The sequence below is a fragment of the Chiloscyllium plagiosum genome, unplaced genomic scaffold (genome assembly GCF_037043375.1).
Source record: "Chiloscyllium plagiosum isolate Xiang-an unplaced genomic scaffold, Cpla_swu_hap1 HiC_scaffold_19, whole genome shotgun sequence".
Classification (NCBI taxonomy): domain Eukaryota; kingdom Metazoa; phylum Chordata; class Chondrichthyes; order Orectolobiformes; family Hemiscylliidae; genus Chiloscyllium; species Chiloscyllium plagiosum.
This window is the reverse complement of record NW_028270157.1, coordinates 42,863,595-42,878,668: the sequence shown is the minus strand read 5'-3', so window position 1 is coordinate 42,878,668 and position 15,074 is coordinate 42,863,595. Positions and strand designations below refer to the sequence as shown.

At 37.3% G+C, this 15,074-nt stretch overlaps 1 protein-coding gene across 4 annotated transcripts in view; it reads right to left on the bottom strand.

The window, feature by feature from the left end:
• Positions 1-3,523: 3,523 nt before the first annotated feature.
• Positions 3,524-15,074, bottom strand: part of dennd11 (DENN domain containing 11) — a 31,332-nt gene continuing 19,781 nt past the window's right edge. Inside the window, exons 6-11 of one of the 4 annotated variants that reach the window (XR_015760445.1) lie at positions 14,525-14,653; positions 14,024-14,174; positions 11,913-11,981; positions 5,993-11,256; positions 5,104-5,170; positions 3,524-3,979 (exon numbers count right to left, since the gene is read on the bottom strand). Coding sequence is in view for 2 of the 4 variants with exons in the window: in XM_043709423.2 (XP_043565358.2) it covers positions 11,061-11,256; positions 11,913-11,981; positions 14,024-14,174; positions 14,525-14,653 (545 nt within the window). In the remaining 2 variants the exon portion in view is untranslated. Of the gene's footprint in view, positions 5,171-5,308; positions 11,257-11,912; positions 11,982-14,023; positions 14,175-14,524; positions 14,654-15,074 lie in introns of those variants that run through there. The other 3 variants (XR_015760444.1, XM_043709423.2, XM_087997255.1) reach the window with 3 other exon arrangements.

Here is a 15,074-nt window from a genome sequence, read left to right as displayed (position 1 = left end):
CATATTTTCAAGACCAGGTGTTCAAGTTGTTCGAAGATGCCATCATTTTAAACCACTGCTTATGCACTTTTATTATTTCTCAGTGGAAACAAATGCAAAAGCAATATTGAATTTTCACAATATATTAGCTTTCAATTACCTTCAATATCAGAATGTTGCAATCAAAATCAAGCTGGGCAGATCCTGCTCAAGTGTTTTGCTAACATTAAACTGATTGCCATTGAAAAGAAATCAGCTTTTATCATTAGTACTCTTAATATTGGCTCAAAGTTATTCTTCATTGTTAACAATGCTCTATCTCTCAAACTAGGTGGCGCTGTTGCTCCTTAAAATTACATTGCTTCAATATTTCTAGGTAATCACAGGAAAATCTTATAAATTTTAAAAACATTACGCTTTAAGTTTTAACTTCAGTTTTTGCTTCCATTCAATTTTCTATTTTGTTCTTTCTAAATCCTCTTCCCAGTCCATGTTTGAACCTTGAGTCCTGCACCATTTTTGCCTCCAATTCTATAAATCATTAAATTTAATGATGGGATTCCGATTTATTCTCATCAGGAGTCCTGACTTTGAACAGGAATCTTCTGGGGAGCAGGTGATTTTGATTACTGCTGCTGTTAACTCAGGAGAAAAGCTTCTCAGTGGCACATGTACAGTACATTGATTCCAATACAGGGATCTTGATGAAGGGTTTATGCCCGAAACATCGACTCTCCTGCTCCTCGGCTGCTGCACTTTTACGGTGCCACCCTGGATGGTCAATCTATGTAATATTGCCATAACTTATCCATGTTCCTTATCATCTCAGTGGATATCAACATTAGACTAATCTGTTATTTCTTTAAAATTTATTTGTGGTTTGTGAGCATGGATGACTTCACCCAGAGGGGGGAAAGGTTGTGACATCAATGCAAGACCAGTATACTACGGTACTTGAGGTAATTAATTAAAGAAATGTGGATGCTGCAAATCAAAAACGAAAGAAGTTGAGGTGGTGGTAGGGAGTAGAGGTGATAGGGCCCAAATAGTCAATAAAACAATTGGACAGTCAAAGGACGAGGTAAAGATCACCCTGGGGGAATAGCTGCTAATGGGGACTGTTTGTAATTGACGATGGGCTGTGTGTGGTAGCAGCCCATAATGATGACAAGGCCTGATGTGTCAGAGTTGGACTATGGACCTGAGAGAAGATGTTTAAGCCCTAAAACTGTTGATCTCAATATGGAGTGCAGATGCTGCAGGGTTCACAAGCTGAAAATTAGGTGTTTTTCTTTGAGTTTGCACTGAGCTTTCCTGAAGCACTGCCGCAACGCTGAGACATGTGCTATCTAGGGATCACGGTCATGTGTTGAAGTGGCTATGCAACTGAAGGCTCATAGGTGTGTGTCATTTCCCCAGAGTACAGGAGACCCCATTATGGGCAGCAAATGCAGTCTATTTTGATTTTTCTTTTCTTTTTAGTCCTCAATAAAAAAAAGGAATACTAGTTAGCGAAACTGGCCTTGTAAACCAGTCAGTTCAGGAATCAAGTTCTCCCACCCGCCCCCCCCAAAAAAAAAGCAGAAACCAACAGCAACAGTAACTCCATCTCTATACTGAGGGATTCCAAATCTCCTGGTAATATATTTTCCCCCTAAACCGAGGAGACTATCTCCTGGTTTAATTTTTTTTTCCTTTTTATTCCTCTTTACCCCCACACTACCGCCTAACTGCGACTGACACAGTGATGAACAAACAAGTATGTAAATCCTTATTAATATTCCACCAGCAGGAAAAGAAACACCCAAGTGTCAGTGACACATAATGCCTTTCTCATCAAAGGGCAATGCTGCGTGATCAGCAAAGTGAAAGTAAGGGCAGGGCAGGGGTTAAATCAAAATAGAGTTGGAGGGGGAAATAAAACACTCCACTCCCTGAATGGCTCGAGTATTGGTAGATACCGCACGCTCCTTCTCCAAAAACACCCAGGCTCGTACGTAGCTACAGAACAGGGACAGGCAATTGGCCATAACAACCCCCTCCACGATTTGCTGCCTGGACCTGTTTATGGCCAGGCCCAGGAGCAGACCCATGTGGAGGGCCTCTGACCTACCCTCCCCCCCCCTCCACACAAGGTCTCCAAAGATCAAGTGCGTGGGACTGAAGTGCAACCAAAAATAGAGGAGGTGGTTTTCCAGAAAACTAAGGAGGGAGTGCAAACACCCACATCCCATGTATACATGGCCTACGGACTCAACAGCACCTCAGAACAAGCAGTTCGGCTGGGAGTCTATGAACCGCCTTGGTTAGTGAGAAGGGAGGAAGTAAATGTACAGGTGATACACGTTCTGCAATTGCAGGGGAAGGTGCAAACATGCTGTGGGGATGTGTTCAGAGTGAAGGAGGAGGGGACCATGGTGCCCGAGAGGAAAAGGGTTTACTCCACCTCCCCACTGCCATCCCAACTGATCTTCTGTACAAATACAAACATTTTTCCTAGCTATAATCAGTTCATGAGGAGGGTTACTGGAGCTGACACTTCAGCTCAATTTCTCTCTAGATGCTGCCAGACTGGCCGAGTTTTTCCAGCAATTTTGCATTCGATACAAGTATTCTACATGCTTTACTGTATGTGCCCACCAATAAAACGAGTCAGGGCAGCAGTAATACAGAAATATTGATTATGATACCGGTAATACAGGTCAGACTGTCAGAAACACTGGTTTTGGGGCCAATTTTATCCATGAAGGCACTGCTGGCATGAAGTGTTATGGTACCAGTATGCATGCTGTGTCAGTTTTACTAGGTATGAAGATGCTTTACAATTAATATTGTGAACTGAACTCTGAATAGCACACTTTTTTCTGCACGTCATCATTAGAATTCTATATAATGTAAACTTTTTTGGAAGCATACACAGTTGTAAGCAATACCAGGTGTCAGCCAACACTGGCAAGGGGTAAAACCTGAAAAATAAGAAAGCCGGGAGAGATAGGCATGCTGCTCATTGGCATCATTGATCATGAAAACATAGCACTAGTTTTCATACAAATGTCGATAACTCCCAGTTTCATTTCTTTTGAATCCCCCAATTTTGCTAAATTGTCAAATTGATGTCTAACCACCCGGCACTGGAAGAGCAGAGATTTGCCTTGAACATATATTGAGAGGACAAAGCCATTGTCATACAAGTGGAGAAATGCAGTAGGTCTGGATGCATCTATGGAGAGTGAAAGTTAATGTTGAGTCTGATAGACCTGAAGAAGGGCTGAAGATTCCTGAAGAAGGGTTCATGCCCGAAACGTCGATTCTCCTGCTCCTTGGATGCTGCCTGACCTGCTGCGTTTATCCAGCAACACATTTTCAGCTCTGATAGACCCTTCTTCATAAATTCATTGTATATTTTTTAACTTTGTTCTTTAAAAATTAGAGCCCAAACTTCAAGAAAGTTTCCTGTTATGCCCAAGAACAGGTTTTTGAATTGTGGGGTTAGATCCCCTTTAGTGATTCTTCAAATTTGGAAGATATCTGGAAACAAAATGTGGAGTGAAGAATTTATTTGATTTATTCTCATGTACTAAGACAGTGAAAAGTATTGTTTTGCATGCAAACCAGACAGATAATATCTTACATAAGTACATCATGATAATAGTACAGAATGCAGAATACAGTGTTACAATGACAGAGAAGGTGAAGAGAAAGATCAAAACTAATATATGAGAGGTCCATTCCTAAGTCTGATAACAGCGGGCAAGGACCTGTTCTGGAATCTGTTGATACGTATTGTCAAAGTTTTGTGTCTTTCACTTGATGCAAGAGGGTGAAGAGAGTATAACCGGGCTGGAAAGGGTCTGCAATTACGTTGGCTGCGGGAAGTATTGACTGAGGCAATGGATGGATTGAGCTGCGTTCACAACTCAGCAATTTCTTGCAATCTTGGGCTCAACAATTGCCATACCAAACTGAGATGCATCCAGATAGGATGCTTTCTATGGTGCATCTATAAAAGTTGATAAGAGTCATTGTGGACATGCTGAACTTGCTTAGCATTCTGAAGAGTTAAAGCTAAATTTCTCCTTGAATATTATACTCCACTTTGGGAACATTGATCTGTGGACTTAAAATCACCCTATCTGATCAAAGATTTTCACATGCTCATCAGCCCCAGCATCTATTACACCAACGCTGTCTGGCTGACTCCCAACCTTACCTAATTTTAACTCATTTCAAACTCTGATGGCTGCATTCTCTTCCCTCCAAGTGCCATTTCCCCATCACTCCTACCTTTGTATACATAGGTTAATCAGCCCCACTGTTCACTCAATTTCTTTAATAGGCATAAGCAGATCCGTTGCACTAGATAGCCCCTTTCAGACTGCTACATGATTAATCTGGCACATATGGGAACATTTCAACGTACACCACATTGTGGACTGTAGTGCAACTGGGTACTCTGATCAGAATACTAATTACTTACATATAATGCAAATGTTAATTCTTAAACTAGCAATAAAAGCTCACATTAATCTTTTTAATAACCATAATCTGTCCAAAGCTCTTTACAGCAGTCACTACAGTTCAAAATAAGACTGAAATCTGTGTATACCCTCAGCGCTCCCATCTGTAACCTACACTGACTTCAATGTATATCAAATCCAAGCTCATAATTCTCAACTCTTTGCTGGCAGCGTTTTTACTGTTGAAGTACAAAACAACATTTCTGCTCATCATTTTTCTTACTTTGTTCTTCCCTCTCATCACCTACAATATTTCTGTGCATGTCTATAAATTACTCTGTGAACTCCACCTTTTTCTCCTGCGTGCCCACTCATCACCCAACCTTTGTGACTTCCACCCACCATGATTAAAGTCTTTCACTGAGTCATTCACCTCTCCCCCCAACAGCCCAATCATCACTTCCCATCCTAACTGCATTAAATCCTACCTTTATTCCATTTCTGTCAACTATGTTCTCAGGTCCAAAACACCACAATTCAATTTTTGAAACGTCAAAACCTTCTTTACAATCCATGCCTTATATATCGATCGTTAGTCACTTCTAATGAACCTTTTGGAGAAGGCCCATTTTATTCTTTGTGCCTTTAGGCACTTTAGGATACTCACAAATCATTCCAGCCACCTTCATCATGTTTCTAACGTAGCGTTGATGCATTTTCTTTAATACAACAAGCTGCAAAAAGTTTGAATACAATGTCATAAGTGCAGTGCATTGTAAACAGGCTAACTTAAAAGAGGTACTCTTTTTACAGGTGCATGATGTGGCTCACTAGTGAGTAGCACTGACAACAGATCATATCTGATACAAAAACAAGATTTACTACAGATAACTTTTAATTAGAAAATATATTAGGCACATCATCTATCCAGATTTACAGAGTACAAAATTATCCACAGAAGACATTGAGAAATTTACATCTCTTCACATATAGCTTTTATTTAAAAAAAGTCCCTTTTAGTAATTTCAACAGCAGATATCTTTTTTTTTTAATCCAAATTTTGCATTCTACGTTCTTCTAATCCTAACAATGAAATACAGATAAGTTTCATAGCGCCTTACACAATATTTAAGGCTCTCTCTGTAACCAAAGTATTTCTTAATCTCAGGCATAACAATATGAACTTTGAATCTAAAATCTTCAACATTCAAAACAAGACAAAATTTCATAACTTCATTAAGTTGAGAGACTTGGTTTCCACCAAAATCCCAACAGACTATTGACAGGGGCAGTATAGATTTCTCATCACTCTCCTTATACCATATTGATTAACATCAATATAAACTAATCCTGCTGCACCTTATTAGAGAACGAAAATTTCAAAAACTGAGCAGGCTACAGCCATTTGCTTTTATGAAGCTATCACAAGTGTATCAAAAAATGGAGGCAGTGAAAAAAGATCAACCATTTTCCCAAAATTTTCCAAACTAAAACAAAAAAAAACTACCACTGTCATATTACTGACCCAACCAATACCTAAGGACAAAGTCACTTACCTTTTCTGACATTAGCTGCAGGCTTTCAGCTTCTACATTAAAGGAGGAAGAACAATTTCAAGGTATCAGTATAAAATCAAATACAATCTGAATGCTAGGGGATTTGGTCTAAATGCAAAAAAGTCACTAAACTATTTACTGGACTTAGTTTCCTAAATTTGAAGTTTTCTACCAAACCTCTTTCAAACTAAAAATGTCAGAAAGTAATAATGAAAGCAAAAATAGTCCTTAATAGGAAAAGGAGTGAGTCATTCAGTCCCTCAAGCCTGCTTTTCCATTCAATAGGATCATCTTATTAGGCATGGATGCTGACATATTCCTTTTCATGTTTGGAAATGATTGGATTTCAATAGCACTTTAGTTAAAATGGTTCTAAAAGGTGATCATTGTGCAGTAATATCGGAGACTGATTCACCAGTTTTGTGGATTCTCTATGGCTCGATACATAAAATAAGGTGATTCATGTCACACCAGTGCAATAAAGTGAAAAAAAAACATTAAATGCTGTTAAAATAGATAATTTACTATCCAAGATGACTGTTTTATAACCATAAGCAAAATACTTCAAAATCAGTTTTAAAAATTAAGAGGTGATGCTTTAAAACAGTCATAGAATGTACACAAATGCAATACTCAGATTGTGTGATCACGTTTTGTAAAATTACCATTTACCTCATGTCCATGCAACTTTGAATATTTCAGAGTGTACAGTTGAGAGACACCAGGCAATACATACAAAAGACTACAAAATCTGGTTACATGTTAAATACTTGGACATACAACAGCAGCGTTGGTTTGGATTTTATACACAGCATCAACACTTATCAGTGCAGACTAAACATGAACTACAATAAGAATATTTTAGTTGTAATCACACTTCCATCAATTTGGTCATTATTCTTTTTAATAGAAGTTGGTTATTGCTGCTTAACTGCACCCTTTTAACATTAATAAATATTAATGTAAAGGAATAAAAGAATTAAATGGTTTACTGCCAGAAATGTTATTCAGGTTGGTAGCACCAGGAGATCTAGCCAGGTGTCAAAGATATCCTTAAATACAGCTAAACCAAAAGAAAAACACACCAATGCTCAAAAATATAACTGAATAGATGAAATAAGTTGTGATAGGTGTTAATTCAGCAATGGTATTAATAAACACACAAGTAGGTTGGTGTAGCTCTAGGATGTACTCAGCTTAAATATATCTCGCAATATTAAATTAACAATGTAGCTAAGGAAAAAAAGCTCTCAACCCTGGCTGGTAGGGAAGGGTAGGAAAACTTGATATCCATCCTCAATGACAAAATGTTTGTAAATGCACACACACAGTAACCATATACTTCTTGAAAACTAGTACTTCAATACACACAAACTGAAAACTAATGGGTGGACCACAAATGTAAACAAAAATGATCACTTGGATGAGCTACATGATGGAGTGTAGGCTCCAAACTCAAGGAAGGCAAAGTGCAGCTCCCATAAATTCAATGTACTATTAAAAATCAATCCAGCATTAAAAATACCCTTCATTCCAATAATAAATGTTATCCCCTTCCCAATTACTGTTACTGATAGAAAGGCATTGAGTGCAAGTCACCATTAGAAGGATCTACAATGGAATGGAAATTTACAGATTATTGATGCCCACAGATTCAAAAATAAAACCTAATCTTGGTCTCTCAACATCTGAAACGGAATCTTACTTTTTAAAGACATGAAATTATTGGATAATTATATCATTTCTAAAATTTAAATTAGACAAAAAACACAAGTCTTGCCTTCAAGTGATTGGTGAGAAAATGCACCAGATACTCCATACTACAACACCTGTGGTAATATATTAAAAGTTTATCATTTCATAGAAAATTCTAGATTTGAATTTTCAAGTCAGTGGCATGTGTGACAATTTAATTGTATATGTAATGAAGCACCAATATTCCCAACATGCAAACAAAAAGGATTAATTCCTGAAAGATGGAGCATTGAATCTAACAATATTTTTGCTATGACCTTAACAATTTAAATGTCCTTGAGACTTTTCCTATACTTGGAGCTCCGATGATGAATTTAATATTGATTGGCTAATTGAAGTAAGGTCAATAAGCACACAGAAATCTCTCATAATTTACTAATGGGCATTTACTGAGTAGACCGTTTCCACGTTCCAATATGCATTACTTTACTGCCATTAGGTCAGTGACCTTCATTACCCCATTTTTCAATTTGTTTAGAGGCATTTGAATAATTCCCTTTGATTAGTCAGTAATGGCATTTACTTTGGCCAACTGTGAAATTTAATTGTCATATTGTGACTGACAAGTTCAATTAGCTAGAGTATGGTGTAGAATAAAACCAATAGCACAAGGGCTGTAACACCTTCCTCCACGCTTGGAGAGTGGTTATCCTCAATGCTACACAAAACCACTGATTCTACCTAATGGACAGAAATGCTTATGATCCTTTGTGGATTGTAGCTCGGTGCTGCTGCTGGAATTGCCAGAATGCCATCCTATCTTCTTCAAAGGAGATTTTAAATTTATTGATAATTTTCAACAACACTATTTAGCCCATCATTAATTTCATGAGTTTTAACAGTCCCTTAAATTTAACAAAAAAAAATCTGTAACTCAATTCGTATCCAATAAATCAAGAACCACTTCAAGAGTTCCAAATGATTTGTGAGGCATAACCTATTATTTATTGTGCAAGTGCTCTTAGAAAAATACCACAAAGGGGTTTAAACAAAGTAATATAAATTTTAAACATGATGCGTTATTTGAGAAAGCAAACTTTAGACTTTAGTAGAGTTCTGAACATTCCCATTAAAATATTAGAGCTACGGTAAACTTTGGTGAAAATCTATTAAAATTGGTGAAGTAAATGAAACAATATTGATTACGACAGGCTTGAAAGATTGAGAATCTGAGTTGACTGGAAAATTTTAAAATCCCTTGAATCCCGAGAGAGGTTTGAAAACCGAGAAGGTTTTGCGTAAGTGAATTGTTTTGACAGCCTGATACATATTAGGGCAGCTTAAACTCAATCATCTCCAGAATGGAAAAATAAATCTCTCAGTTACACAAAGAGTCACTTGTGATAAAATATTTCACTCTCTACATTGTGATAATCTTTTGAAGCAACCTGAATTACACATTTGCGAGTGAATACAAGATAAAGAAATTAGATAATTATTTGAAGTTGAAAAGCCTTCGTTCTGTATTCTTGATTATCATACAGCACTTTTAAAGAATGAGTGTATACCCTGCAGGTACATAACTATTCTTCTTTATTCAATCTGTATATTAAACTTCAATTTTTACAGAACAAAGAAATCACTCCAAATCAGCCCTGTTATCTCTCAACCATTCATTGTATTCCATCCAATTGTCCTTTAAAACATTTATTCATTTCTCTGTTTAATATTCAATTTGGATTTTTACATACTAAAACACAATTAGAAAGTGTCCCCAAAAACTAACCTCATTCTTTTTGATCAGCCTAATTTGATATCTACTAGCTACAGATTCACCAAACAGCTGAAATAGCTTGCGTCATTTTTCTACATCAAAGCCCTCATATTTCTAGATGAGTATGCATGTCCAACTTTCAAAACTGATCAACATTTAATGCTAGCCAAACAGGTCTGTAACTGATTTATTGTTAAGTTTCACCAACTTTTCTTAGCAATCCCTTTTCCCCTCCAATAGCTCAGCAGACTCATCTTACCCTCTCATTCATACAAAAACACAGAAAAAGAGATACATACTTATTTTGTACCTCCACCATCCCTTCACACTGCATTTTCTTTTAATCTAAGCTTCAACATTTCTGCAACTATTTTAACAATCGTTATCATTTTCCTTTCTTACTCCATAGCTTTCTTCAAAACTTTACTTAGTCCTTCTATTTTGTACATTCTAAGTACCATTTAAAATTTATTTTTTCAAATGTATTTGAAATTTAATGTTAATTTTTCTGCTCGTTAAATGATTACCAAAAGCAGCATAAACATTTCAAAGAATTCGAAATAAAGATGAAGGCGACAGTTTGGAGTACAGCAATACCATGTCTCATCCTGAGCAAACAGCTTACAATGCAAAGGCTTCATGAAAAGCATGCAAACTATTCCATGCAACTGCCTTACAGGTAGCACTGAAGAAACCTTTTCTCACTTAAAATAGTGATCACTCCATAAATAGGCTCCAACTTTCCCTTGTAGCTGCTGTTTAACAGCAAGATGTAAGATGCAGTCAAACATAGAAAACAATCACTGAATTTGTGTTTAACATGAGTTTGCAGATGGTTCTGTCATCAGAGAGAACTATTCCGGATCAGAAAATTCCTTTCATTCCTTGCATTTCAAATTAATAATGGTACATTGTAATGGGATATATAGTTAAGTGATTAAATTTGTTTTCATGTGGAGCATCAAAGTCATCTATCACAGCCAATAAGTCTTAAAGGTTGTGCAAAGGGACAATTTTCAATGCCTGTTCTAGAAAACAAAATCCCAAGTTTAAAAGTGAATGGGTCATTGCAAGCCATTAAGCAGAGTAGCTAAAGAAAATCAAACTGAGGACTTACTGAAAAGAAGAATGCAATTTTAGTTGAAACCTGATAAACAGGGAAGGCTCACTGCATTTCACAGTGGTGTAGTATGGAGTCTCTGATGTACTAGAAATAAATTCATATGAATGCATTCATGCATATGTGCTAATTCACAGCTGCTAGTTGTACAACACATTCGCAAATGGCAAAAAAAGTCAAAGGAAAAATCAAAAACTACAAATAAATAAAATTTCCTTCAAATGTGTTTTTCTTCCAGTTAAACCGTTAATTTCTCCCATTAGTTCTCCAAAAATATTTAAATACATAGATAACTGAAGAGGCAGGAGAACAAGTGACCCATGAACTGACCTGGGCACAACTCAAGAGATTGTGGCAAGTCATGATACAAGTGCACTTGGTTTTAATTAATTTTTTTCAAACTCTATGCATCCATTCAAACCTCCTGTCTTGGTCCTTCCCAGTTCATGTAGCAGTTTGTTTGTCAAAGTTCACTTGGATCATGGGCAACAAGGATTGTCGATAACCAACATTACATCAATGCCATAAACTTCAAGCAAGTCCATCAGGAAGATGCGATCCCCCTGGGGATCCAGCCCCATACTCCTCACATGGTCAGCTGTCAGTGTTTTATCTTGGCATGCTGAAACCTCCAGCAACATCTGGAAGATTCGATTGTTCTGTTCCATGAAAAACCTGCAAGAGAAGTGGGACAACATTAGCTAGCTGACGAGTCAAACAGCTTTAATGCATGAAGAGTGGTAATTGCATGAAGACATGATGTTCACAGAAACAGTATGGCTCCCAACTTAGTAGACAGACAAATGCTCCAATTAGAGCCTTTCCAATTCTACATGAGAACAATTTAAAAAATCACAGATCTAGACTAAGCAAATCACTCTTCATTAGCAATCAGGAAGACAAGAATGAATTAGAAGTTTACAAACTTTCTCCAATTTCTGTATTTCACAGCATTTCTTTTTGATCGCTCCGTGATCTATGCATTTTAATTTACCTGACAACCTTGCTTAGCAATTAATTCTGAACTGGAACATAATTAGACATAACTCGCCATTCATAACTATATATTTAGATTCTTTCAATTCTTTGTGCTAACGTAAGGAAAAGTAGACACCTGGAATCCAATTCTGCATTATCGAATAAGTTTTTTCTACCGTTAAATTTATTTCAATTTATGGTTGAAACGGACTGAGACTAGACTTCAAATAAAATTGACTCACATGGTTCATTAGAATTCATCAGAGCTAGAGTTTTGTCCACTGGACAGACTTGGATCTTAATATTGCCTTTTTCCTCTCTTTCCCAACAAGTCTGCACTGCTAGTTACTTACAGAATGAACAGGTCTTCTTCATTGGTACTGCAGTCTCCCCCCACCTCCTGAGAATAAAGTAGCATTTGCCTGTTGAAAAGATTTATATGTCATGTGTTAGAAGCAGGACTGGAGGAATGCACTGTAGCTTTAGTCTGACTGCTCATATGTTGTGCTACAAAATTAGTTTCTCTGTTACCAAGATGACCAATTAAATACCTCATAGGTCATACAACATGGAAACAGACCCTTCAATCCAATTCATCCATGCAGACTAAGTTTCCCAAATTAAAGCAGTCCCATTTACCTGCATTTGGTCCACATCCCTCTCAACCTTTCCTATTTATGTACCTGACCAAATATCTTTTAAACGTCTGAACTGTACCAGTTCATTCCATACACTCATCACTCTGTGAAAAAGGTGCCCCTCAGGTCCTTTTTAAATCTTTCTTCTCTCACCTGAAAAATATGCCTGCTAGTTTTGAACTCCTCGGGAAAAGACTTTTGCTATTCACCTGATCTCAGCCCCTCACCATTTTATAAACCTCAAAAGGTCACCCCTCACAACCTCCTATGCTGCAGTGAAAGAAGTCCCAGCCTCTTCAGACTTTCTCTAAAATTCAAACCCTCCAGTCCCACTAACATCCTTGCAAATCTTTTCTGCACCTTCTACAATTTAATAATATCCCTCCTATAGCAGGGCAACCAGAACAGTACACATCCTCCAAATGTGGCCTCCCCAGTGTCCCATACAACCGCAAGTTGGCATCCCAACACCCATACTCAATGGTCTGACCAATGAAGGCAAGCATAGCAAACATCTCTTTACCACCCTGTCTACCTGTGACACAACTTCCAAATAACTATGTAGCTGAACCCCTAGTTCTCTGTTCATATATCAGGATTTAAATTCAAAAAGATCCATCAACCAGGTTTCTTAAACAATTATGGGTTTATTATTTCATCAAAATTTACCCAATAAAGATACAATAATTGATGAACTTACATAGTCAGCAACATAGAGGTATTTTCACCTACAAACATTCCCAAATGACACATGCAAATATGAACAAATATGCTTCAGAAACAGAGGAAAAGCGATTTCTCTGTAAAGAATGGCTATATGAAAAACAACAATAATTCTGGCCAAGAGGTTATTCTTGTAGTCAAAAAGATAAAGATTACGATTTTGTGGCATCTTTTGCTCTCATGCTCTGACACATATAGACATGAATGGCTGTCTCTAAGATCTCATGGTTACAGCTTGCTCAGGAAATAGCATCTTCCAGATATTCTTTTAATCATTCTTTCAGAACAAATAGGCTGTATTCCAAACTAATGCAAAAAGAGTTTTCTTTCAGAAATGGGAAAGATCAGCTGGGCAACTTGTTCATAGTTGGCTTCTCCCAAAAGAATCAGATAAAACCACTTCAAGCTAGTCACAATTAACAAACAAGCTCCAGTATGCTCTACAGTAAAGCAAATAGTGATCACTAATTATGAAACTTCTGGGAAGCCTTGTTAAAAAATATCTTCAACGTCCACAGTGAACCTTCAATGAACTCTTTTGAAGAAGCTTCTCCCCGATTGTCCACAATACTTGAAATGCATTCCATTTCCGACAAGCCTTCAAAATTTAAACCCTCTAAGCAATATTAAATACAGAACAACTTCATTGCACATGCAAATATAAATAGAATACTATACACAGTTCCATCTGCAGAGCGAGGGCAATAAAAGTATTCACAAGGCAAAAGCACAAGCCATCCATTGCCTGCCTAAATTATACAATAATCAGGAGTATCTATCCTCACTCAGAATCCCTACAGTATGGCAGCAGGCCATTCAACCCACTGAATCTATACCCACCCTCCAAATAGCATCCCACCCAGACCCATTCCCCTACCCTGTAAACCTGTATTTTTCACAGCTAGTTCACCTAGCCTACACACCCCTGGACATTCTGGGTAATTTAGCATGGCCAATCCACCTATACTGTACATCTTTGGACTCAATTCTTCGAATATCCTGAAGTAATAGGACAGAGTGTTAATTAACCAATACATCATTTTTAAGTAAAAGAGGAAAAGGGAGAGGAAAACTGAGGGGAAAAGAAAAGGGATTTTGCTTACCTCTGGTCATTGAGCTTACGATACTTGTCCTTATCTGCACTGTTTATTTTAAGTAGTTGCTGCAGGTGCTCACGGTCTGCTTTCACATTTTGGTTATCAACGTAAACATCATACAGATCTTTTTTTTCTTCAAAAATCTTTTCTGTTGTGCCTTAAAACATGGAATGCAATTTGTAATTAAGAGCTCACGATCACATTCATGGAAACCCAACTGGCATTTATACAATTAGTCCTTAAGTAGTGCAGAACTTGAATATTGCTGAAAAAAGGAGACAAGGGGTTTTCCACATGAATTGATGTTCTTATGAATTATCTTGATGAGCACAAGAAAAATGTATTTTTTCCAGCAATTTAAGAATTACTCCTTAAATTTTGTAAAACTTTTATAAACATGCTGAGATTTTGCAGTCAAACAGAACCAAAATGCTGGGATGCTGCCATCTGTTAGATCTTCAAAGAGACTTACGTTAGAAGGCAATTTCAGAATGTTTTTTTACTTACATGCCACATAAGATACTTCCGTCTCCAGAGTTTCAATATCCGCTACACTGATGTAGAAGTAAGGCTTGGTTTCAGGCACTCCTCTGATCCCAGGCAGCGAAACATTGGCCAGACAGCAACAACAGTAAACTAGAATTGAAAAAAATGGGGGAAGAGAGAGAGAGAGAGAGAGATAATGAATGTAGTGATGTGCTGAGTAGGGTGAGAGAGGGCTAGATTTCTTACCTGGATAACAAAAGGGTCAGTGGAATGTGGAGATTCAACTAACAAAGAAAGATGGAAATTAACTTCAAAATCCTTACCAGTGTTAGATTGATATGATCACACAAGATCTAACCGTTCTTGTCTAAGTAACTTCAAGTCAAATTTAGCTACTGCATTGATAATCAAGATCAAGGAATAACCCATTTTGGTTCTCTGCAATATTGCATACGTTACTTACCTTCAGAAGCAAAAGCATTAGATTCCCTACGGTATGGAAACAGACCTTTCGGCCCAACAAGTCTACACCAACCTTCCAAACAGTAACCCACCTAGACTCACTCCCCTA